The 27,836-nt window shown below is 43.6% G+C and overlaps 1 protein-coding gene across 1 annotated transcript in view; it reads left to right on the top strand.

The window, feature by feature from the left end:
- The window catches only part of TMEM178A (transmembrane protein 178A), a 378,233-nt gene that overhangs the window by 211,660 nt on the left and 138,737 nt on the right, over positions 1-27,836 (top strand). The window contains exon 2 of the mRNA XM_082248929.1: positions 15,698-15,811. Coding sequence (XP_082105055.1) covers positions 15,698-15,811 — 114 coding nt within the window. The remainder of the gene's footprint in view (positions 1-15,697; positions 15,812-27,836) is intronic.

Genomic DNA, 27,836 nt, shown 5'->3' with positions numbered 1-27,836 from the left:
GTTAAATCTTTATTTAGGGATATATGGCGGGGACCCTAAAGCTATTTGGGACTATCACTAACTGCCTCTTGCACTAACTGAAGTCACAAGTGACACTAATACAGTGATCAGTAAATTGTATCTGTATACTGTATAGTGTGCATTGTGACAGGGAGTGAAAGGGTTATTTAGGAGTTGATCAGGGGGTTAAAGGTGTGACTGTGTGTACTGGTGTCAGGAGAGAAAGGGGGAAGAGTCTCAGTCCATCTCTCCACCAGTGATGTGGAAATATATCCAAGAAAGAATCCTATCCACACTGCGGGTGGTAAGAAATTGTTCAACTACATGAGGCTCTACAATAGCTGATCTGGGGAATTAAGCCTGTACTGCATGTCTCAGTTGTAGAGCGAAATAACATCCATGAGGGGAGATCATTTGCCACATGGTCACAATCTCATATCTGGCCCACACACTGGGGTCGGGAATAGATCTGAGGTGTGATAACTTGGGGTTACCCCATAGCGGAGTGTAGGGCGAGATAGTGCCATTCTTAGGGGGGCTTATACAGTGAATCTGGAAAGTATTCACAGCACTTCACTTTTTCCACATTTTGTTATGTTACAGCCTTATTCCTAAACGGATTACATTAATTATTTTTCTCAACATTCTACAAACAATACCCCATAATGACAACATGAAAGAAGTTTGTTTGAAATCTTTGCAAATTTATTTTAAAAAATCACATGTACATACAGTAAGTATTCACAGCGTTTACCATGACACTCAAAATTGACCTCAGGTGCATCCTGATTCCACTGATCATCTTTGAGATGTTTCTACAACTTGATTGGAGTCCCCCTGTGGTAATCCCAGTTGATTAGATATGATTTGGAAAGGCACGCACCTGTCTATATAAGATCCCACAGTTAACAGGGCTTTTCAGAGCTAAAACCAAGCCATGAATTCCAAGGAATTTTCTGTATACCTGTAACGCTCCGGCGTTTATTTGTGTGGTGTGGATTTGCAGCTGCGGAAGTTACACTCAGTAGTCATGTAGAGATGTGTTGAACTACCATATCCAACTCTCAAGACTCATCATTGTGCATCAGCCTGTCTCAGCAAGCACATACACAAACACAGACACTCATTAAAGATGTTCCTGGAGTGATATGTTTATATGTGAAAGTATAGAGGTGATACTGAGGGGACAGGCGTGGATAGTGATAGCAATGGTAAGAGGTAACAGATGGTGATAGTAAGCACTTAGGATAGCAATCATGTACAGGTAACAGGTGGTAGTGAAGAGCATATGAAGTGTACAGGAGATGCTAGGCTAGTGCAGTGACAAGATGGTAATAGGCTCAAGAGCTTGCAATCTAAGTAGCGGTGCAGATGTTAGATGTAACAGTATAGTTCTTAGAGTAGCAATAGTCTTTAGTAAGCAGAGTAGTAGTGAAAGTAGATTAGGAAGGTATTCCCCTGTGGGGTACTTATCACTGGTAGGTTTGTAAGGAGAGGGTTCCGGCGGTGAGGTAATGATCTTGTAGCGAGATACAAGATGTTGTAGCAAGTCTTCGGTCAATCCAGGTATTAGGGAATAGCTGGAGGATTCTGCAGCGTTAGGTAATGCTGTAGCAAGCGGTTTGCACGAACACATGTGAGTGAATGCCGGCGGTTGAAATAGCCGCTCAGAGCGGCACTCACTGATGAGGTCATGGAATTTAAAGGGACAGGTACTAGATGCGTTCCACCTATCTATATGGTGGAACGTAATGTACAAATAATAGGCTGGAAGGGTACCGCAGGTACCAGGATCTTACAATACCTCCCAGACAAGATTGTATGGAGGTACAGATCTGGGGGAAGGGTACAGAAACATTTCTGCAGCATTGAAGGTCCCAATGAGCACAGTTGCCTCCATCACCTGTAAATGGGAGAAGTTTGGAACCATCAGGACTCTTGCTAGATCAGGCCGCCCTGCCAAGCTTAGTGTTTGGGATAGAAGGGCCTTAGTCAGGGAGATGGCCAAGAACCCAATGGTCACTCTGACAGAGCTCCAGCATTTCTCTATGGAGAGAGGAGAGCCTTCCAGAAGAACAACCATCTCTGCAGCACTCCACCAATCAGGCCTGTATGGTAGAGTGGCCAAACGGAAGCCACTCCTCAGTAAAAGGCACATGGCAGGCCGCCTGGAGTTTGTCAAAAGGCACCAGAAGGACTTGTAGCGCTGATATTCTCCTAAGTTGATGTGTGTCTGTATACTTTAATAAAACGTCCATGGACATTGCTATGTTTGAGTAGTTGGAGCCCTCTAGTAACCAAATACTGGTAATGCAGATATGTTTTTTTTTCTGAAAGAGACAGGAAGTGACTGTTGGTTTTGGGAGGTTTGGTGACCTACCCATGAACACCTTCTGGTGCAGGGCATGCTGGGCAGGGGATAAAAGGGGCCAGAGCAGCCATTTTAGGTCTCTTGGAATCGTGTGGCCTGCCTGAGAGGACCTGTGGGGAGACGGTGGCCAGATTGTAGAGACCCAGAGACACTCATCCGAGCATCGAAGGACGGGATCCACCCAGTGGGGCTGAACAGAGCAATTGGTCCAGCTGACGGAGAAGCAAGTTTCAGTCAACGGACAAAAGTCACCACACAGAGCCTCTATCCAGTGGGTGAAGGGTCACGGCCAACAGTTTGTTAAATCTCACATGCAGTTAGACTAATATACAGGCCTCACTGGAAATTATAGTTCCACGAAGGAGCAGAGCAACTGATACTGAGAAGGTTTGAGGCCTATCTACCTTGATGTCTCAAGAAATGTTAAAATAGTTGTTACAGCTACACCAGAAGCATTTTCACTTCAATTTAATTCACCAAAACTGTGGATTACAAATCACAAGGAGCCACTTTAGCTAGCGAAGAAAAGAAGATCCAGGACTAAGTACTCCAAAAAGTGAGATCTCACATATAGCCTATAAAGTAGGGGGAGCTCCCAAGTATAGACATATATATATATATGTACACTGTTTCTTTCTAATTGTTTATATTGAAATCCATTGTGCTGTTGTCTTATCCTGGAGTGACAATACAGGTATTTTGTACTATCTTACATTTTATTGTATTGTATTGCATTGCATCACAGCTGTGCCAAGGGGATTGAGCCAAGTTAGTGGGGTTTATTGGTAGAGTGCAGACCCAAATCAAACCAGCAGCCCTTTCGGGGGTCAGTGCTATAGACTATTAGACCATGAGAAACAAAATTCTCTGGTCTGATAAAACAAAGATTGAACTTTATGGCCTGAATGGCAAGCGTCATGTTTGGAGGAAACCAGGCACCTGTGGCAGCATCATGCTGTGGGGATGTTTTTCAGTGGCAGGAACTGGGTGACTAGTCAGGATTGAGGGAAAGATGAATGTAGCAATGTACAGAGACATCCTTGACAAAAACCTGCTCATGAGCCCTCTGGACCTCAGACTGGGGCAAATGTTCATCTTCTAACAGGACAACGACCCTAAGCACACAGCCAAGAAAACAAAGGAGTAGATACAGGACACCTCTGTGAATGTTCCAGCCAGAGCCAACACTTGAACCTGATTAAATATCTCTGGAGAGATTTGAAAATGGCTGTGCACAGACGCTCCCCATCCAACCTGATGGAGCTTGAGAGGTCCTGCAAAGAAGAATGGGAGAAACTGCCCAAAAATAGGTGTGCCAAACTGTAGCATCATACTCAAAAAGACTTGAGGCGGTATTTAGTGCTAAAGGTGCTTCAACAAAGTATTGGGCAAAGGCTGTGAACACTTATGTGCATGTAATTTTTTTGTTTTTTATTTTTTAATAAATTTGCAAAGATTTCAATCAAACTTCTTTCACATTGTCATTATAGGGTATTGTTTGTAGAATTTTGAGGAAAATAATTAACTTAATCTATTTTGGATTAAAGCTGTAACATGGCAAAATGTGGAAAAAGTGAAGCGCAGTGAATACTTTCCGGATTGACTGTAGATGAACAGTAGGTTTCTAATATCTTGCTCCCAGGACCACCTTTCCTAAGTAATCTCAGGAAGTATAAACTTTGCTGAGGAGGGGCGTGGTCTGGATGGCCTCGGGAGTGGATGTGCTATGCTGACTCTCCTCACCAGGCCTGCAGTTATAACTGCACCTGCAGCGATCTCACCCATGGAAATGGGGAAGCCCAAGAGAATTAAGGACCAGATTCTCCTCCACCACTGATAACAGAGTACTTCTCCCACGGAGAGCCGGCGGGTCAGCATGCGGCCAAGATTGCGTCGGCTCCCTCCGGCACGGCTCTCTCTCCTCCATCCGCTCCAACAGGGACAGGATCCAGATTGCTAAGGTATGGCTCTGAGGGGGGATCTGTTCCCAGCTCATAACCCAGCCCTCTCAACCAGTTCTTCCTTGGCTGCTCCTGCACCCCCAGATGAGCATCTCTTGGACAGTCTGTCTCAGCCATTTCCCCCATGCCTTGTGGAGCCCTCAAAACCTGCCCTCATTCAAGCAGCCCACCCTTCTCTCCCTTGGGAATCCTCAACCCCTGACTGGGACCCCCTCCACTCGCTCCCCCAATGTTCTCCTACATCCAGGTAATGATCCCCATCAGTTAGCCCCCCCCCCACACACGAGCGGTGCTCTCGAGTCGGGCACCCCGCAGTTAGCGGGCCACCGTGGATCGGAATCACATTCCAGCTGCCCGCCTGGTTCCTCCAAAAAAAAGAAAAAATCCCAAGTTAAGACGCCTTGTCAGCTTCCCCAGGGTCACCAGGCCTCCTATTCCTCCTGCATGTCCACAACAGCACGTGCCCAGGCGGAAACTATGATAGACGAGATTTCCACTTGCTCATCCAGGAGGTACGGGAGACATGTAGATCTGAAATCAGTATGCTTTGCTCTGATATTCATCATCTGTCTACCAGAGTCACAACCTTAGAGGAAGATGTCCATGACACTAAGCAATTACTCTCACAAATTCACAATCATCTTGCTTCGCAGGCCTCTACTCTTCACGACTTTCAGCATCATCTTGAGGACCTGGACAACCCATGATGTAGACCTGCCTTCTACCCTACAAGAAATTTCCAATAATGTATTGGGTCGTCTGACTCACCAGAAAGTAAAATTGGACCGAGCCCACCGGGCTCTTCGTCCTCGTGGCCCAGCATCTCGACAACGGGACGTGATCTGCAGGGTCTATAACTACGCTCTTAAAGAAGAGAATTTGATGGGGCCCCCTTACAACTCTTTTCTGATCTGTCATGGATCACGCTCCAGCAACGCCGCTCTCTACACAGCCACTTCTTACTATGCTACGGGATGGTGATTTTGGATACCACTGGGGATTCCCCTTTAGTCTGACGGCTAAAAGAGATGGAAGATCCGTTACATTATGATATCCAGAAGACCTCCATTCCTTCTGCAGAGATCTGGACATTCCTGTTCCAGCTACCCCAGGCTGGATCCAGGTCACTGGGAGGAAGCACCCACGGCCACGCTCATCTGCTGTACCTTCAGTACCATTTGCTCATGGCTGATGGTAAATGGTGCTCTGTGTTTTTCTGAGATAAATTAACCCCCTAAGGAGTTTATATAGCGCTTGCTATTTACACTAATAAGAGTGAGCAATTTCTTGTTCACACACCTAAGTGATCAGTGGTATGATGAGGGAATATTGCTATTCCCTAAAGTGGGTGTATTACAGTGCAAATATGCTACATAAATATTAATTTAAATGATTATAAAGCTGGGTACAAATGCAAGATTAATAACAAATAAATATAGTGCAAACTTTTTCTATATATAAAGTGCAGATTTGATCAGGAAATCTGTGCAGTGATAAGTCAAGTCCCAATAAGGTAATTTGTGCAAAAAAAGTCCTAGTATGATTTCTCCAATGTTCCAATTGCTGATGACAACAGGCAAAAAACTTCAGTCATAAGGGGTGCAAACTCACCGGATTTGATGGGTCCTGAATACCGTATGGCAACAAGACCTTCCGAGCTTGTGGCTTGCAAAGCCTGAGGTAACTGCAGGTGCACTGTAATCCTCCACTCCTGTGATAGGGATCGATCCTCAAGGTCCAATGCAAGGGGGAAAGAAAGTGCTCCAATAGTGCGGTACCGTTAAAATTGAAGATTTTATTGCCAAAAGTAAAAACAAGTAACAAACAGAGTAAACGTCTGCTTTAGGTGTCTGCCTGGGAATGGGGAACGGCGACTGCCAGTTTGCGTCCCACCAGGCTACCCAGAAGCGTGCGGCGTGCATTTCATTTTTAGTTGAGGAGTGGGTTATATCTTTATTGGGCTAAAGCCAGTTGAAAATTGCAGGTTTATTTTTAGCTACTTTAATAGGCAAGCCTTGGAGTGGTATTGGCGCACCCTTGGTCTAACTGCCACCTCCCCCCTTTTTGAGGTTCTCCGAAGGGTTTTATTTCTTTTTTTTTTTATCCTTTCCCTTGACTAGAGGTTTTTTCTCCATACCCCAGTTGTGAGGGACCATTCGGAGATCCTCAACCCGCCATGTTTTTTAAGGCAGGTTATATTGTGCAATGTAGAATTTCTTTATTGCTTTTTTTGTTGTCGCTGGTTAAGATTTTTTTTTCTCTTTCTTCTCCTCCTCCTCTCTTGCTTTTCTCTTCCCCTCCCTGTTCCCTCACATGCCATCTGGATACCCACCACCCCTGGAGTTCTCTGCCTAATCGACTGCTCCAGGATGACCATCTCAGGACCTTTTGTGGGAGTTTCATTGACCGCCCTCGGAGTGTCTGGCCTACTTTTGGTCTGATAAGTATGCTATTGAATGTTCTTTTTCTGTGTCCACATGATTGAGATACTGTCATTGAACGTGAAAGGTCTCAATTCTAATGTTTAGCGTAGCCTGGCCCTTCGCGAGTTCAAACGGTCTGCAACGGACATTATTTTTGTCCAAGAGACACATTTAGATAATTCTGGCACGATGGCTTTTGTCCTTAAAAATTTACCTCAAGTATACCTGGCCTCCAACCCACAGAAGCGGGCGGGCGTACGTAGCGAACCTTTTTAAAAAAGACTCCCCTTTCCTACTAGAATCTTGTACGCAGATCCAATGGGGCACTGCCTCATTCTTTGGGGGTCTTGGAAGGGCTCAGATATTACCCTTTGCAATGTCTATTCCCTGAATGTTAACAGGTGTCTTTTTTTTATCTAAAGTGTATAAACTTTTATTTGCTTCTCCTCATCAATATTTGATTGTTGGAGGAGCACTTCAACTCACCCTTTTACCTTTTTCCACTAGCCTCTCTGGCTCTAGACATCCAATCTACTCATTTCCGCCAACTGACCAGACGATATGCTATATTTAATGCATGGTGCACCACTTATCCATCGGCTAAGCAATTCACATTCTACTCTCACCCCCATAAATCTCATTCACAAATAGACTATTTATTTGTAAATGCTCCTACTCTTAGAGCCTGCACTGGCTCTGATATCTAGGCGATATCCTGGTCTGATCACACTCTGATAAGGCCAACAGACCACACGTTACTGGCTAGACAACGTTACTGGCTAGACAACTCAGCGAGCGTACAGCGAATGCCTCATCCACTTTTTTAAGGATATGACAGGTACCCTCCATTTTCATCCCATCAAAATTGCACACATTTTCCAAGACTACTACTTGACCCTCTATAATGACCCGACTGTGCCCCACAACCCTCCATCTCCTGACCTCCTTAAGTCTATTCAATCCTATCTATCGGATACCAATCTCCCCACCATCTCTCCTTTGGATTTAGCTCGTCTTATCTCTCCCATCACGGCTGAAGAAATATCTGACATGATTAGGTCACTACCGGGCAACAAGACTCCAGGACCTGATGGCCTACCCTATCTTTACTACAAAATATGAGACCATATATTACCCCTCTAACTCATTTTTAGCTGATTCCCCTATTCCAAGAGACATGCAGTCATCTTTTCTCACACTGATTCCCAAAACGGGAAAAAGACGGTGTGTTCCAATTATAGACCGATATCACTGCTCAACTCTGACCTAAAAATATTTACAAAAATCTTAGCGAATAGACTGAATGTTCTCTTACCGTCATTAATTCATAAGCATCAGGTGGGAGATAACACCAGGAAAGTTATCGATCCTGTAGGGGTGGAAATAGGAATAACTCTGAGGCGTTGCTCCTTAGTAGGGATGATCGAACGGTTCGGGTCGACCATCGGTTCGACCCGAACATGGGCTGTTCGAGGTTCGGCCGAATTTAGAACTTTTGGAAAGTTTGGAATTCGGCAACCAGAACCGACCAAAATGCAATGGGCCAGGAAATTGGCTTTAAAAGCCTGTGATTGGACCAAAACCATTCGTAAAAGCCAATTGAGGGGGCAGGAGAATGCTAGGAATGTGATTGGAGTGACTAGGGGGTCCCTAGGCCAATCATTAGTGAATATGCCCCCCAGTATATAAGATAGCCCCCGCCAAATTCCTAGCATTGTAATACAGGGACATGGAAGAGAGTGGAAGCAGTTCTGTTAATTTTACTTTAAAATTTCATTAGCGCAAGCATATACAGGTCCCTCTCAAAAATTAGCATATTTTGATAAAGTTCATTATTTTCTGTAATGTACTGATAAACATTAGACTTTCATATATTTTAGATTCATTACACACAACTGAAGTAGTGCAAGTCTTTTATTGTTTTAATATTTATGATTTTGGCATACAGCTCATGAAAAACCAAAATTCCTATCTCAAAAAATTAGCATATCATGAAAAGGTTCTCTAAACGAGCTATTAACCTAATCATCTGAATCAACTAATTAACTCTAAACACCTGCAAAAGATTCCTGAGGCTTTTAAAAACTCCCAGCCTGGTTCATTACTCAAAACCGCAATCATGGGTAAGACTGCCGACCTGACTGCTGTCCAGAAGGCCATCATTGACACCCTTAAGCAAGAGGGTAAGACACAGAAAGAAATTTCTGAACGAATAGGCTGTTCCCAGAGTGCTGTATCAAGGCACCTCAGTGGGAAGTCTGTGGGAAGGAAAAAGTGTGGCAGAAAATGCTGCACAATGAGAAGAGGTGACCGGACCCTGAGGAAGATTGTGGAGAAGGACCGATTCCAGACCTTGGGGGACCTGCGGAAGCAGTGGACTGAGTCTGGAGTAGAAACATCTAGAGCCACCGTGTACAGGCGTGTGCAGGAAATGGGCTACTGGTGCCGCATTCCCCAGGTCAAGCCACTTTTGAACCAGAAACAGTGGCAGAAGCGCCTGACCTGGGCTACAGAGAAGCGGCACTGGACTGTTGCTCAGTGGTCCAAAGTACTTTTTTCAGATGAAAACAAATTTTGCATGTCGTTCGGAAATCAAGGTGCCAGAGTCTGGAGGAAGACTGGGGAGAAGGAAATGCCAAAATGCCTGAAGTCCAGTGTCAAGTACCCACAGTCAGTGATGGTCTGGGGTGCCATGTCAGCTGCTGGTGTTGGTCCACTGTGTTTTATCAAGGGCAGGGTCAATGCAGCTAGCTATCAGGAGATTTTGGAGCACTTCATGCTTCCCTCCTTTGAAAAGCTTTATGGAGATGAAGATTTCATTTTTCAGCACGACCTGGCACCTGCTCACAGTGCCAAAACCACTGGTAAATGGTTTACTGACCATGGTATTACTGTGCTCAATTGGCCTGCCAACTCTCCTGACCTGAACCCCATAGAGAATCTGTGGAATGTTGTGAAGAGAAAGTTGAGAGACGCAAGACCCAACACTCTGGATGAGCTCAAGGCCGCTATCGAAGCATCCTGGGCCTTTATAACACCTCAGCAGTGCCACAGGCTGATTGCCTCCATGCCACGCCGCATTGAAAGAGTCATTTCTGCAAAAGGATTCCCGACCAAGTATTGAGTGCATAACTGAACATAATTATTTGAAGGTTGACTTTTTTTGTATTAAAAACACTTTTTTTTTATTGGTCGGATGAAATATGCTAATTTTTTGAGATAGGAATTTTAGTTTTTCATGAGCTGTATGCCAAAATCATCAATATTAAAACAATAAAAGGCTTGCACTACTTCAGTTGTGTGTAATGAATCTAAAATATGTGAAAGTCTAATGTTTATCAGTACATTACAGAAAATAATGAACTTTATCACAATATGCAAATTTTTTGAGAGGGACCTGTATTTCTGCTACTATCACACCTATATATGTCTAGGAATATATATACATATAAGTATGTGTATATATATATATATATATATATATACCCCTATACAGAAGTTCAGATGTTTTGCCTGCCTCCAAAGAACCCAAAAAAATGCCCAAAAAAACGCTAGCGGCAAAAAAAAAAAAACGCCCAGGTGTGTTGTTGCAGGCATTTTTTTAGGGTTTTTGCAGGCAGGCAAAACATCTGAACTTGTGTATAGTGGTATATATAGGTGTGATAGGAGCGGAGCCATTTTAGTGTTAATTATTTCATTAGCACAAGCATATATTTCTGCTACTATCACACCTATATATGTCTAGGTGTATATATACATAGAAGTATGTGTGTATATATACCCGTATACACAAGTTCAGATGTTTTGCCTGCTTCCAAAGACGCCCAAAAAATGCCCAAAAAAACGCTTGCGCCAAAAAAAAAAAAAAGCCCAGGTGTGTTGTTGCAGGCATTTTTTGGGGGTTTTTGGAGGCAGGCAAAACATCTGAACTTGTGTATAGTGGTATATATACACACATACTTATATGTATTTTACACTTACACATATATAGGTGTTATAGGAGCGGAGCCATATTAGTGTTAATTATTTCATTAGCGCAAGCATATATTTCTGCTACTATCACACCTATATATGTCTAGGTGTATATATACATATAAGTATGTGTGTATATATACCCGTATACACAAGTTCAGATGTTTTGCCTGCTTCCAAAGACGCCCAAAAAATGCCCAAAAAAACGCTATCGACAAAAAAAAAAAAAAAAAAGCCCAGGTGTGTTGTTGCAGGCATTTTTTGGGGGTTTTTGGAGGCAGGCAAAACATCTGAACTTGTGTATAGTGGTATATATACACACATACTTATATGTATTTTACACTTACACATATATAGGTGTTATAGGAGCGGAGCCACATTAGTGTTATTTCATTAGCGCAAGCATATATTTCTGCTACTATCACACCTATATATGTCTAGCTGTATATATACATATAAGTATGTGTGTATATATACCCCTATACACAAGTTCAGATGTTTTGCCTGCCTCAAAAGACCCCAAAAAATGCCCAAAAAAATGCCTGCTACTAAACCGGCAAGGTGTGAAAATAGCGAAGCCATATCCCTGTTCTATAAGTGACATAATACAAACAATCTTTTTTTTATGGTTCTGGACATGCTACAGAGCTGAAACTTCACAGGAACACTTTTTAGACCCCCCAGATACTAAATCCAAAGACATTTTTTTTTTTTTTTAATTTTTTCAATAATTGGCTCTCTATCAAAAATGACAATTTTTAAGAACTTTTTTTTGTGTGATTAATAGTCCCTGGGGTATGACCCAGAACCCTAGGCACTTTTTAGGGGCATTTATTGGCTTTTAGGGCTTCAAAATGGTGTTTTTTGATTACCGAAGTTCGGGTCCCATTGATTTCAATGGGGTTCTGAAATCCGGGCCGAACTTTCGGGAAGTTCGGATGTTCTGGCCGAACTGAACTTTTGAAAAGTTCGATCATCCCTACTCCTTAGTCTGGATGCAGAAAAGGCCTTCGACAGGCTAGGCTGGCCCTTCTTGTTTGCTACCCTTCATCAGATAGGTATTCGGGGCCATTTCCTCCAAGCCATACATCATTTGTTCTTATCTCCCTCTGCCTTAGTCAGAAGTTTGCTGCCTCCCCCTCCTTCCCCATTTCCAATGGGACGTGACAGGGATGCCCCCTGTTGCCCCTTCTCTTCGCCCTGTGTATTAAACCCCTGGCAGCCCATATTAGACAAAACCAAATATAGATGGTCTAACGTTGCGTACTAGAGATTTTAAAGTGTCTCTTTTTATGGATCATGTACTACTTACGCTTACGCAACTACATATCTCTCTAACTTATCTCAAAAGGGAACTGGATCGATATAGCTCTCTCTCAGGTTACAAAGTTAATAAGTCTAAAACTGAGGCCCTCCCCCTTAATATACCACGCAAAAAGTTATCTCTTCTTTCCCAATCCTTTAATTATTCATGGAAGACTTCTACCTTGAAGTACCTTGGAGTAAATCTTACACTATCTTACGACACCCTTTATAAGGCTAACTTCCCTCCATTATATGCCTCATTTAAAGCCTCTTTTGCCAGGTGGAAATCCCAAAAATTAGCTCTCTTTGGCAGCATGGTGACCATCAAGATGACAATGTTGCCCAAATGTCTTTATCTTTTCGAGACACTACCCATTCCGATCCCATCTTCACATCTTAAGGATCTTCAAGGGGATCTCCTAAATTTCTTTTGGAACTACAAAAGGCATAGGGTCGCTAGGTTCGTCTTGTATGTCCCCTGTGGCCAAGGTGGCCTCGCATTCCCGAACGTGGCTAAATATTATTTGGCAACCCAATTGCGTCCTCTCGCCTCTTGGTATATAACCCATGCCTACAACCGTTGTGACACAGATTGAGAAATTGTGGCTGGCCCTGGTCCATCCGAATTCCATGCTATGGAGTGCTGACGTTCCACTTAGTACAGAAAAACTATTGGGACCCATGTCACTTGCACAGCCTCATTGGCGACCTCGCTCCTGTTAATGCCAAAAGTCCCGGACAGTTTGACCATGCGAATGTCTCAAGGAAGGAAAGGGCTTTGTTCAATTTTGGTCAGTTGGTGGACTTCAGAACTAGAACATTACGATCCTTTCAAGACCTGCAGAATGCCTATGATCTACCTAAAAATACCTTTTTTTACTTACTTATACGACATTTTGCACAATCCTTCACGATTAACCCCCAATTTTCCCCTCTAACTGTGTTTGAAAAATTTGCCTGGAAGGTCCTGCCTCCAAGGTTATGATCTCTTGCATTTACCAGCTTTTAATTATAGATACGTCACCGACTGGGTCTCGACACGCCTATATGAGAAGATCTCTCATATCAGGTCTTGGGTGAGGTGCTTCCTTTGAAAACATGGCAACTTATTTGGTCGCAGGCATCGAAGAGCTCGATCTGAACCTTGTATAAATAAAATCAATATAAGATCCTCTTTCGTTGGTACCAAACTCCAGAAGTACTCCATTCCATATACCCCTCTGCCGACCGCCGCTGCTGGCGCAGTGGTACAGATATACTGTAGGTACATTATATTACATCTATTGGTCCTGCCCAATGATCATCCCTTATTGGTGAATGGTCCATTCCCTCCTCCACTCCCTCTTTGGATCCTGGGTGCCTTTTCATCCCAAAACCTTCCTCCTAGGTCTCCCACCCGCCTCCTTTTCCACTTTGAAGTATTTTATACAGATACTTTTATCTTTTTCTGCTCATCTTGGGTCCTTTGATAGCACTATTTAAATATCCTTTTCCTCATTTTTTTACATACATGCATGGGTTTTTTTGTGTGTATGTCTGTGTGCATGAGACCAAATGTATGGATGCATAGGTATTCTTTTGATAGTTGTGATAAACACTGACTGACTGACTATTAGTGCCTGTTCATATTAGTGCGATCACAGGGATTGCATGTAATTCGGAGCGCACTGCTCCTAAATTACATGCGATCTCTGTGCGGTGCAAATTTCAGCCATACAATTTGTATGGCTGAATTTTCACCGCAATCGCACTAAACACGCGCATGACCCTTTTTTTAATCCGCAGCAGAATCGGATCGCATGGTGGTTCACACTAGTGCGATCCGATTCTGTGCGAACTTGCAGATCGCACTGCAATATGCGATCTCAACTAGGGGTGTCGTTAACTTTTAATTGACACCCCCTGCGTATCGCATATGGCAGTGTGAACTGCCAGAGGTGCGGATGTGATGCGGGATCACGCTGAATATTCCCAGCATTCCCGCATCGCACAAATGTGAACCGGGGCTAAACTAGTTTTTTTATACTTTACATTCTTATATAATTTTATCATTTAAAAAGTGTAAACTAATGTATACACATTCTTATTATATGTTATCTATTATTTGACCCTTTTTTGATCTTCATTAAGGAATTGTGTGTTGATTGAGTATGAAATAAATTGTATCATCAATATGTTGGATATTTTCATTTTAAATACTAAGAGATATTCCACCTAGTTAATGATTGTGTCTTCAATGTGTTAGATAGAAGGGCCTTTCATATGTGGATGAATGAATTTCGTTTTATTTCTGTTTTTGGTTATTAAAATAATTCTTTTTTTTTTTTTAAATACTGTACATATTAAATCTTGATAAATTCTAAGAATTCCTGTCTCTTGCAATACTGCCCTTCTGTTATTATACTCCCCTTACATCAGCAACCTTTTCTTCACTATCACTCTGAAACTCCTCCTCCCACTGTCCTCATCCTACTCTTCTCCTCTCTACTTATCATCCTGCTCCCACCTTCCTTCTCTAATTCTGAACCCCCTCTTCCCATGCTGCCCCCCCCCTTTCCTCCCTGTCGTCCTACTATCCCTCCCCTCACCCAACTCCCTTCCTATGGGTTCCACTAAACCATTAAACCTATGCGCACAACTGCTCCAACAGTCCCTGCTCCAACTTGGCAGCAGACCTGCCATTCTCTCTGGATGCTGGTGCCACTTGCTCTCACCCTTCACTTACTGCCTCCCGTCATTCCCCCTTTCACCCTACCATCCTTCTCTCCCCCTGAAACCCAATTGTTAAATTCAAAACATATCTTTTTCTGCATGTCATGTAACCGTGATGGAAAAAAATAATTTCCAGCTGTATAGCAGCAATCTGTGGCCCTTTTAAGGGTGAGGCTTTAAATTTCACTAAACAGTATCCTTATTCTCCAAACAAAATCCATACACATTCACTACTTAATGGCCCTGTAAAGAAGTATATCCTCTGTGAGCTCCTGAACCTCTCTTTTTAGTCCTCAGTTCCATCAGTATGGAATACACTGTACATCAGAGGCGTAACTAGAACCTTCAGGGCCCTGATGCAAGAAACCATGAAGGGCCCCCCAGACCCCTGGCCGGGGGCCCTTACCTTCAAGCCCAGGGCTCTTCCCACTAATCCTGGGGCTCTTTACACTCGTTGCATGGCCTTTTATTACGGTCCCGCAGCAGGATTCTTTCACAAGTTCTGCAGTGGGCCCCCTTCCTGCAATCTTGGGGCCTCCCCACAGTGGTGCAATGCCAGGGTCCGGTTGCAAGTGTGACCTTTGCGATCCTGGAAGTTCACCCACTGGTTTGCTACCGGGCCCCCTGGAGCATGGGGCCCGGTAGCGATTGCAACCCCTGCAACCCCTGTAGTTACGCCCCTGCTGTACATGTTAGTTATGGTCATGTGCACTTAGAATGTATACTTAAATAGAATTTTTTTTAAGCCTATCTTGTGCCTATGAACTCATGGGATGGAAATATGGTCCAGACAGTGTTATAATATGTGTGACATATAAAAAGTATTGGTTAAGAAAATTGACTGATTATTGCGGTATTGTTCTTTCAAAAGCAGTTAAAAATCAGATGCTTATAACCAACCACAATTAAAACATTACACATGTATTCTAAACAGCTGCTCTTTCTCTTCAAAGGGATTGCTCAGAAATGTACAGCTATCAAGTATCACTTCTCTCAGCCGATTCGTCTGAGGAATATTCCATTCAATTTGACCAGAACTATTCAGCAAGATGAGTGGCACCTTCTACGTAAGTAGGATGCTTCAAATTAACATAAGAAAGCGGTTGGGGTCAATTTAATATCATGGCTACATGTGTGCCATATATTATTTTCATGGCAACTTCTATGCTTATTACACTGGTTTTTTTTTTTCTTCTTTTTTTTTTATACGGACATTGAACTTTGTATGGTATTTTATTGTAAACAACATTCCTCAAGCAGTTGTGGAGGTGAAGAGAATACACGATTCACGAAACACAATTTATAAATATGTGTGTGTGGTGTGTGTGTTTATGTATGTATGAGTGTTTGTGTGTGCATTCTGGAAATTAATGGGGTTTGGAGCATAGAAATTCACCCAGTGCACTGAAAACTTTGCTGCGCTGAAGAGCACTTACGGATAGTAATATGTGCCAAGCGCCATTAATCCCTTGTACTAAAAAGTACATCTCTTTTGTATATAAAAATCCTAGCGCGCTTGGTGACAAAGAGAGACAGGCACACACTGTATCATGGTCGATGTCCATAGGAGCAATCTTCCGTTGAACAATGGGCTTTGTGTATTTATTTATAGGTCAACAAAAGAACAGAGACAGGAAGTGATGGCTACACCACATGAGCCAATCAGTTCCGGATGTACATAAGTTACTCATATACATCACACATTCAAATATATACCAGGAGGGGACACAGACGTGAATAAACAGAACAGTGTGCACGGCTATTGAAACCAGCATGTAGAACTGTGAACACTGCTCCAATCAAACCCGTGCATGGACTTCCTCCAATACTACTAGTGTAAATCCTATTTAGCAAAGCTTCAGCGAACAATGCCTAATAGGACTATACTACTGTTCCCATATACATGAGGTTATCTGCAGGGAAAGAGCCATGTTGTTTCCACTAGGGTGATCAAGCATAATAGAAAGACATGAGATTGTATCCCTTCATAAAGATCAGTGGCGGCCCGTGCATAGGGGGCGCCAGGGCGCGGCCCCCCCCCCCCCCTAAAAAAAGAAAAAAAAAAGACAAAATGAGCAATAAAGTTTTCAAAAAAAAAAAATTGCGTTCGCAAACTCCGCCGCCGCCGGCCTATGTGGAGGCTAGGGGTGGGGGGGGGGGTGGAGTTACAACCCACAAGAGGCGCCGATTGGCTGCCCTCTGGGGGCGTAACCTGGGCGCGGGGCACAGCGCTTGCACACCCCCACTTCGCGGATTCCTGGCTGTGATTGGTCCAGTCTCCAGCCTGGACCAATCATCATCCAGGGCATCCGATTGCGACACCGCTGACGTCGCAATGGGGGCGGTGCCGGTGCGTGCATCAGTCACTCACCGTCACCGCCCGGTCAGCTTCCCGCCGCCGAAGACCTGGAGTCCAGTCCAGGGAAGAAGCCCGCGCCGGTCACCCGCCGCAGAAGAGGGAGAAGCGCCGCTCACCTTCCCGCCGCCGAATGAAAAAGAGGAAAGGGAGAAGCCGCCGTGACTCACAGGTAAGTGCACTCTCAGTCGGGCACGCACGCATAGCTCTGCATTGGGGAACATCCGAACATGTATACTGGCTGCACTGGAGGCACGCATCGCATGCATAGCTCTGCATTGGGGACATGTTTACTGGCTGCACTGGAGGCACGCATTGCATGCATAGCTCTGCATTGGGGACATGTTTACTGGCTGCACTGGAGGCACGCATGCATAGCTCTGCATTGAGGACATGTTTACTGGCTGCACTGGAGGCACGCATGCATAGCTCTGCATTGGGGACATGTTTACTGGCTGCAATGGAGGCACGCATGCATAGCTCTGCATTGGGGACATGTTTACTGGCTGCACTGGAGGCACGCATGCATAGCTCTGCATTGGGGACATGTATACTGGCTGCACTGGAGGCAAGCATGCATAGCTCTGCATTGGGGACATGTATACTGGCTGCACTGGAGGCACGCATGCATAGCTCTGCATTGGGGACATGTTTACTGGCTGCACTGGAGGCACGCATGCATAGCTCTGCATTGGGGACATGTATACTGGCTGCACTGGAGGCACGCATGCATAGCTCTGCATTGGGGACATGTATACTGGCTGCACTGGAGGCACGCACGCATAGCTCTGCATTGGGGACATGTATACTGGCTGCACTGGAGGCACGCACGCATAGCTCTGCATTGGGGACATGTATACTGGCTGCACTGGAGGCACGCACGCATAGCTCTGCATTGGGGACATATATACTGGCTGCACTGGAGGCACGCATGCATAGCTCTGCATTGGGGACATGTATACTGGCTGCACTGGAGGCACGCATGCATAGCTCTGCATTGGGGACATGTATACTGGCTGCACTGGAGGCACGCACGCATAGCTCTGCATTGGGGACATGTATACTGGTCACTGCATTGGGGACATGTATGCTGGTCACTACATTGAAAGGGGGCATTTATACTGGTGGTCACTATATTGAAGGGGACATGTACTGTGGGGTTTGTGCTAGGGGCCTGTACTGTGGGGTTTATGCTAGAGGGCATGTACTGTGGGGTTTGTGCTTGAGTTGTTTGTGCGGGTTTGTGCTGGAGGGGTCTGTACTGTGGGGTTTGTGCCACTCTCAGTCCATGTATCCCATAATAGGGTGTCTCTCACAGTATATCCCATAATAGGGCCCCTGTTCCCTATTATGAGATATACTAGTACTGAGAGACCCCTTAATATGTGATATATTGGGAGAATTGGTTCATGCAAGCAAAATACAGGGGACAAAATGGGTGGAGTCTATAAGGGGTGTGGCTTCTGAGAAATGGGAGGGGTCAAATGGAAGGGCGGGTCTTGCGCCCCCCCATCTTAAAACTTCACCAGCCGCCACTGATAAAGATAGATAAAAATAGATATCAAAACTATATTGACTCGGCACCGCAAATACACAAAGATCTCTACCAGCAAACAGACCTGCACACAGAGTGTTCACCGGTGGAGATGTCTATGTAGAGCAAATGAGTCTACACATCTAAGGGAAGGTTTTCAATGCCAATAGTCTTTCCTTAATGCCGATTCGCCTGAATACTTTCTAAAGAGCGAATTGCAAGCCAACTGACAACAGAAGCCATAATGACAATCTAAATAAAACACATGCTGAGAAATGTCCACACTAATGCTGATACAATTTCCATAACATGTGTGAGAGAGACCACCTTTATTTTCAACCTCTTAAACCTTTTTTTTTTTTTTTTTAAATGTTTGCAGCAGATATTATGAATCCATTGAATCTGCAACACACATACCAATCACCCATACAGTTCATTCATAACTTAGGCATGATAAACATTGTTTACTATGTCTTCAGTTTGTAAATGGACAGGAAGCCTCTGAACCGAATGCTCCCTGTTCATTCATTGAGTGAAGCTGCATCTTCAGAGGAAGAGGAGATTCCAGATTCTCTCGAATCCCTTTCTATGAGATAAAATGAAAATGTAAGGAATAAAAAAATACACAAAATTAAAAAAAACATAGTTAAGACCTCATTCACACAAAGTGCCCATTTCTGCACCCAGCAGTCACTGGTGTTTGCATACAGCCATGGGCAGCTGCTTGTTTAACCACTTAAGCTTAAGATTTTACCCCCTTCCTGACCAGGGCCTATTTTGCAATTTGGCACTGCGTGACTTTAGCGGACAATTGCGCGGTCGTGCAAAGCTGTACCTAAACAAATTTGACGTCCTTTTTTTCCCACAAACAGAGTTTTCTTTTGGTGGTATTTGATCACCTGTGCGATTTTTTTGATCATATGCTATAAACAAACAAAAAAACGTAAATTTTGCAAAAATAACAATATTTTTCACATTTTTTTATATGAAATTCCCCCCAAAAAAATGTAAAAATCAAAATTTTTTAACATTTTAGGCCAATTTGTTTTATGCTACATATGTTTGGTAAAAAAAAAAAAAAATCGCAAAAAGCGTATTTTGATTGGTTTGCGCAAAAGTTATTGCGTTTACTAACTAAGGGAATGATTTTTGTCATTTTTGTTGGTTTTTTTTTTTTAACGAGTAATGGCGGCGATCTGCGATTTTTTTTGCGGGACTGCGACATTGCGGCGGACAGATCGGACCCTTGACTGACATTTTTGACACTTTTGGGGTTACCAGTGACATTACTACAGTAATCAGTGCTATACATATGCACTGTTACTGTAAAAATGACACTGGCAGTGAAGGGGTTAACTTTTTTTTGAGAGGGAGGGGTTAAGTGTGTCCCTAGGGGCGTGCTTCTAACTGTGATGGGATGTGGGTTGATGTGTAAGAACAGAGATCAACGGTCCTACATAGCAGAACCGTATGATCTCCATTCTTACACAGGGAAGAATGACAGGCGGCTTTGTTTACATTAGCCGCCTGCCTTTCTCCGGTGTAACGGACGATCGCGAGTGCGCGCGGGGGGTCCGTGACCGAGCGGGAGCGTGCCTCTGGCGGAGCACGCTCGCTCTCTAGAGCCTCACAGGCTAGCGACGTAACCCTACGTCGCTTTGCCTGTGAGGGGCTGACCACTGCCGTAAATAGTCGTGCGGCGGTCGGCAAGTGGTTAAATCAAAGAAAGGCTGACAGATGCCGCACCTGTATTTTTTTAAATTACATTAATTCAACTCTATGTGTGGTAGTACATTGTGACGTGTTGCTGCACATTGTAACACACTGCGTTATATTAAAATGTATGTCTGCTGTAAGGATCGGGGTGATTACACTCAAGCGGAGCATGCATTTTCATGAAGTTGTGCCAGTCCAGAACTGCATTTTTAAGGGCATTGCAGCCCACTTATATTTAAAGGAACGGAAAAACTCAAAAAAGACAGCAATTTCCCACTCAGGTGTTCCACCATTACTGTAACTTTCACACTGCTTTAGCCTCCTGCCTTACTCTTTTGCCACACGGCTGCTTCAAGACTCAAGCCTAGGCCTTAGGTCTGCTCCTCAGACCAACACAAAGGTTTCCTTCCAGTCAAGCTTTCTCATAGCTTACTCATGATCAGTTCTTTGCTGCTCTGTCACAGGCTACACCTGTCCCCTGCAGACATGGGTGCGCTATGCAGTCTCTCTGACTCCTAGAGAGGATGAGTCCTTCTGACTCCCATGTGCAGACCTCCTGTCTGTTGGGTGGAGCCCTGACCTCTAACCCCATGTCTAAAATGAACCTAGCCCACATCTGTGCAATCAGCAAGCCTGCCTCTACAAAACTCTACATTGCCTTAACTCAGCGGATATCCTCACTGGACTTGCCACCACTTCACTGGCATAAGACACAATCAGACTCTCTCACATTTTTATCAGCAACAGTCCTACCACTCTAGTCCGCGTGTGTTGCACTTTGCAAGCGTCGCCTCAGGAACCATTCTTCTGCGGCACGTTTCCTGGCGTATTTTCCCAAGCGGTCACAGGGTGAAACAACAGATGGCATCACAGACCTTTGGGCATTCAAGCCCTCTCTCTGGAAATGATCAGTTGCCTCTCCACTGAAGCTCCACCAGCCAGATGACACTTAGTCCCTTGTTGCCATTGGAGACTGCACTCTCCCAGCACAACTTTTCCAGCACTCTCCAACTGGCTGGAACGGTTTCTCTTGAGCCCACCAGCCATCACTCTCGTCAGGAACACTCCACCATCCACCACAGGTCTTACAATTGACCTTGACTTTGTTGCTATGGGCAACAACACTCATCTTTGTACATTTGTACATTTTTTTGGTGTACTGTGTCCTTAAAGCAGAGTTCCACCCAAAGGGGAACTTCTTCTCATTTGATTCCTCCCCCCCCCCCCCTCTGTGTGCCACATTTGGCACCTTTCAGGGGGGGAGGGGGGGACAGGTACCTGTTCTTGAGAGGTACCCTTCGCCACTTCCGGAAGACAGCGCCACGGCGCCATCCACTGGAAGTTCAGTCGTCCTTCTCCGAAAGGCTTCATTTCCGGTTTCCCTTAGAAGGAATGGTGGCAGCAGCCAATCTAAAAATCGGATGGGGTGCTGACATTCTGGGCTCCCTGGACAGGTAAGCGTCTACAGTATACATTAAAAGTCAGCAGCTACAGTATTTGTAGCTGCTGACTTTTATTTTTTTTTTCTCCAGGCAGAACTCTTTAAGGCTGCAAGACAACATACATCTCTTTACGCAAAGATAGTCTCTAGCATTAACTGTTTCTTTCATGCGAGGATCTGGACCACTATCTGTGCCTATAACATTTCCTCCACCAAATGTGAAGACCGGGGTGATTAGACTCAAGTGGTGCGTGCATTTTCAAGATGTTGTGCCAGTCCAGAACTCCATTTTTAGGGGAATGGCAGCCCACTTTTCTTTAAAGGAACGTAAAAACTTACAAAAGACAGCAATTTCCTTTGCAGGGGTTGCACCATTACTGTAACTTGCACAATGCTTCAGCCTCCTGGCTTACTCTCTTGCTTCAGACCTCAAGCCTTAGGTCTGCTCCTCAGACCAACACAAAGGTTTAATTTCAGTCAAGCTTTCTCATAGCTTACTTATGATTAGCTCCTTGCTGCTCTGTCACAGACTACATCTGCCTCCTGAAAACATGCATGCTCTGGCTGCACTATGCAGCCTCTCTGACTCCTAGAGAGGATGAGAAACCTTTTGACTCCCATGCACAGACCTCCTGTCTGTTGGGTGTACCCCTGACTTCTAACCCCAAAATGAACCCAGCCCACACCTGTGCAATCAGCACGCCTGCCTCTCCAAAACTCTGGCTTAGCCCACGTTTCCATTGGTATGTTTTGACATGCGATTTTACATGTCAAATCGCATGCCAAATTGGAGCCAATTTCCGGTAATGACATTGTCTGAATCGGTGCGGCGCAGATTCCCAAAAGTAGTTTCTGTACAACTTTTGGCGACTTCGGGGGGCGATTTCAATAGACATCTGTGCAAGAACCTGGACAGCAAATGCCGGTATGAAATTGTGCGAGTTCAGCTGAACTTGCATGATTTTAAACCGGCCTCAGTATGAACCTACACTTAAACTGCTACAATGAACAATGGCACGTGCTTGTCTCTCTACACTGCATTATTTTATCGCAATGCACACTTAAATAAATAGGAGGTTTTTGGATTCTCCCTACTTAAAATATATACCTTGACCGTTCCTATAAATGTGCTATTCCGTTAAAGCTCTGCTAATATTAATGGTGACACTATAAATAATAACAGTTATAATATTAAACACATTGCTCACAGAAGCAAAGGTCTTATTTACAAAACAGTAAAACCCTAACATGGAAATCTAAAATAATATTATAGAGAATATAGAAATAAAAGAGCAGAGATGATATGGTACGTAAGATTGTTCTCAGAATTATGTACAGTGGCTGGGTGCCAGGAAGTTTAAAGGGGACCATAGCTGGCCTTGCATTTTTTACCAATGCCAGAAGCCTGGCCAACAAGATGGGAGAGCTGGAGCTGCTGATGTTTGAGGAAGACTTAGATTTGGTGGGGATAACAGAGACTTGGTTTGACAGCTCTCATGATTGGATGGCAACCATTCAGGGGTATTCCCTTTATGGCAGGGATAGAGGAGGTAAAAAAGGGGGAGGGGTATGTCTGTATATTAAGAACAGTGTACAGGTAAATATGAGGGATGATATTAATAATGGAGCTATGGACGAGGCGGAATCCCTATGGGTTGAACTTAAAAGGGAAGGCACTATAGGGAAGGTAATATTGGAAGTATGCTATAGGCCCCCCAACCAGAGGGAGGATAGGGAGGCGGACCTACTTTTACAGATAGATTTGGCAGCAAGGATGGGAAATGTCATTATAATGGGGGACTTTAATTATCCAGATATAGACTGGGCAGAAGGAACCACGCATTCAGCCAAGGCTCGGCAGTTCCTAAATGTTTTGCAAGACAATTTCATGAGCACAAACAAACAATGCGGAACTTGACCTACTGATTACCAACAATACAGACCTGCTCACAGATATAGAGATACGGAGCAACTTAGGAAACAGTGACCATAGGTCAATTCGTTTCAGTATTAATCATATTAATAGGAAACACTAGGGTAATATAAAGACACTGAATTTTAAAAGAGCCAATTTCCCAAAACTGCGCTTTCTGCTAGAAAATATCAAATGGGATAAAACCCTGGGAACAAAGAACACAGAGGAAAAATGGGAGTGCTTCAAGAGCATACTAAACAAAGGGATTGGCCAGTGCATTCCAAAGGGAAATAAATTTAAAAGAGCAAAACTGAACCCTGGGTGGCTAAACTCCACCATAAAAATGCATATTAAATCTAAAGAAAAGGCCTTAAAAAAAAAATACAAGACTGAGGGGTCATTGGCAGCATTCAAGCATTACAAAGAGTGTAATAAGAAATCTAAAGACGAAATCAAGGCGGCTAAAATAGAACACAAGAGACTTATAGCGGAAGAGAGTAAAAAGAACCCCAAGAAATTCTTTAAGTATATAAACAGTAAGAAAGCGAGGCCAGAACACATTGGCCCCATAAAAGATGACAAAGGAAATATGGCCACAGAAGACAGAGAAAAGGCGGAAGTGTTAAATCATTTCTTCTCTTCAGTCTTCACAAAAGAATCGGGGGGCTACACTAACCCAGCTTGTAATGATAAATTAAATAATACACCTCAGGAAGTACCCCCATGGCTAACAGAAGATAGACTTAGAAATAAGTAGAGAAAATTAACATAAATAAATCACCGGGACCAGATGTTTTGCACCCAAGGGTTCTTAAAGAGCTCAGCCAGGTGATTGCCAGGCCATTATTCTTGATCTTTAAGGATAGTCTACTGACAGGTATGGTGCCAGCTGATTGGAAAAAAAAGCCAACGTGATACCAATATTTAAAAAAGGGCCGAGATCTATCCCGTGTAACTATAGGCCGGTTAGCCTAACATCAGTAGTCTGTAAGATTTTGGAGGGGATGTTAAGGGACCACATACAAGACTTTAGTAATGAAAACGGTATTATTAGTAGTAATCAGCATGGATTCATGAAAAATTGTTCTTGCCAAACCAATCTATTAACCTTCTACGATGAAGTGAGCTGCCACCTAGATAAGGGGAATGGAGGACATCAGCTATGAGGAAAGACTACAAGCACTGAACTTATTCTCTCTGGAGAAGAGACGATTGAGGGGGGATATGATATCAATGTACAAATACTGTACTGGCGACCCTAGCATTAAGGTTCAAACTTTTCAGAGAAAGGGAATACAATAAGACACGTGGCCACTCACTAAAACTAGAGGAAAAACTGTTTAACCTTAAAATACGTATGTAAGGGGTTCTTCACTGTCAGAGCAGTAAGGATGTGGAATTCTCTTCCACAAGCAGTCATATCAGCAGGGAGCATCGATAGTTTCAAAAAACTATTAGATGGGCACCCTAAAGACGACAATATGCTCTACTGACATTCCAGGATGATTTTCAGTAATGTTCAGATATGGCTTAGGTATAACCAAGCCTTAACATTCAATAAATGTCTGATATTAAAAAACATGTTGCGCCTTTCAACACTCGCTAATGCAGTGCACACATGGCACTGCTATTCGGGTATTACCACAATGCCTAAGTGTGTGAAGCCAAACTCCAGATTGCTTATTTACAGTTTTTCTTACCTTAAGTTCTCACCATTTTGGAATTAAAAAGCTACAATTTAAAATTTACAATTATTTGTTATTTATTAACCCAATACAGTTTTAGCTTTTAGATTTTGTAGGAATTCAGTAGGAATGCTGTAAGTTATGTTGTGTTTGTAAGCGCTTATTATAATTTAGTGTATTTTTATAGAAAATCTTGTTTTTGACAAACATTTGCACAACTCTCAGGGAAATTACAAAATCAGTAACACCATCTTTTTTTTTTTTTTTTTTCCATTAAAGTTTTTATTTTCATGAAAATTGAACAGTACAAGTTAAGCATAATATAACACAATAAAAGAGAATTTTACAAAAAAAAAATTCGGCAGTACAGGTTAACAAGAAACAGAAGAGAAATTGGGCACACCTGAAATGTTATTATCGACTGTCACACACCTGAAAGGTGGTAAGGAGACCAGAGCAAATATTAAAGGAGGGCCAAACATTACAGAGGGCACATCGAGGTATCAGTTGTTGGGCCCAAGGATCCAATTCTAAATCAATCTTTTGCTTACATAGAGGAATAAACTGTTAGTCAAACTTAGTGCAAAAGTAACTGAATCGTGGATACCATAAGTAGCGAAGTGAGGTATCAATATAGAGTAAAACATACCATAATATAATCAACAGTTACAAAGCTTTCAAACAAGTAATGAGATTTGGCCAGTTTAGTTTGAAATGGGACAAGTTTTGTGGATCAAAATGTAGAATATTGTTGGGATCCAGCCTTTACGGGATCTCCTTCATTCAGATAAGGGAAGGGATTCAGGTGCGACAGCGGGAGTAGCGTATGTAGGGGAAAAAAAGAGAAAAGAAAGAAAGAAAGAAGGTAAGGGGGGTGGTGAGGGGGGAAAAGCATCAGTATAGATCCAGAAGAACTATTTGAATTTTTAATTTATATCTTTTAGGAGGGGGTCATAACCGAGTTATAGGACAGAGACTTTTTGAAGTTAGACCAGGCCTGCCATTTTGTGGCGAAACATGAGAAGGAGTCGTGAGCGTGTAATGTTCTGGTACCTTTGGGTACCCTAATTACTCTTTCATAAGTGTATGCGCCCCACCATTCTCTTTTGGTAAGGTGCGCATACACCTTTAAGACTGATGCTGTCATCACTGAGCGCCGGACTGGATGGCTATTTAGATCGCCGGCTCTCACTCACATGTGTTCGTTCAAACTGCTTTGTGCCTTGATGCTAACCTGTCTTGAAGCTCTCATGCTTGCAAGCATACCTCGCTGTCGGAACCACACTGCGCTGATCCCTGTATCCCGCTACCAGATCATCCGCTCTTGCCGAACCTCTCCTCTGCTACATTGCTATTAGTGATAAGTACCCCACAGGGGAAACCTCTATAACCTTTATACTAAAGCTTACACTATCTAGCTCTGCATACTAAGGACTATTACTACATCTGCATTATCTAAGATTGCTAGCTCTTGAGCCTACTACCACCTGTTCTTGCACTGGGTTGATCTCTCTTGTATGTCCACCTGCTACTCTGTCATCTACTACCATACATGATTGCTAAACCTATCTGCATCCCATCTGCTACTATCTTACTTTCAAGAACATTTCCTTTCAAGTGTCTGTCATCTACCATCTCTACCCAACCTGTCTCTTCAGCCTATCATCACTGTGTTACTATATACATAAGTCACTCTAGGAAACATCTTATTGGGTGTGTGTATTTACTTGCTGAATTGAGATCATCCACACATGATGAGTCATTGAGAGTTGGGAATGGTGTCTCAGCGTTTCTCTACATGACTACTGAAGTGGAATATTTCTGCAGCTGAAAATCCACATCATACGTAAAACGCAGGAGCGTTACAGAGCGACGCTAATCAATTCCTCCATTTGCTCAATATGATTCAGTCTATGAAACCATTCCTTGATGGAAGGAATCGTGGTCGATCTCCAGTGACATGGGACACACAACTTAGCCGCTGTAATCATATACATGGCCAGTGATTTCCTGTAGTTGTGTCTATGTGAAGGTGTCCAATGCAGCAGATATTGCATTGGAGAGAAGTCCAAGTCAGACGAGGTGGCTTCTTTGATCAAGTCGTGGACTTTCGTCCAAAAAGGTCTGAGAGCTGAGCAATCCCACCAAATATGTAGCATGGTTCCCTGTTCTTTATTGCATCTCCAGCAGACATTTGGGACAGTAGGACAGAACTTGTGAAGTCTATCCGGGGTTTGGTACCATCTGGTTAGGATTTTATATCCATTCTCTTGAATAGTAACGCTAATTGAGGCTTTTTGAATGGTCTGGCAAACAGCGGACCAGTCCAATTCTGTGAGAGCGAGATCCAGGTCTCTGGACCAAGCCTGGACGAAAGAGAAAGAGATTGGCGGAGGGGATAGTAAGATGCGATACAGGGCCGAGATTGTGTGTCTCCGTGGGCCA

Source organism: Pelophylax lessonae (assembly GCF_965119305.1).
Source record: "Pelophylax lessonae genome assembly, chromosome: 3".
Taxonomy (NCBI): Eukaryota; Metazoa; Chordata; class Amphibia; order Anura; family Ranidae; genus Pelophylax; species Pelophylax lessonae.
The sequence above is the reverse complement of the archived record's forward strand: the minus strand, read 5'-3'. Positions and strand labels throughout refer to the sequence as shown.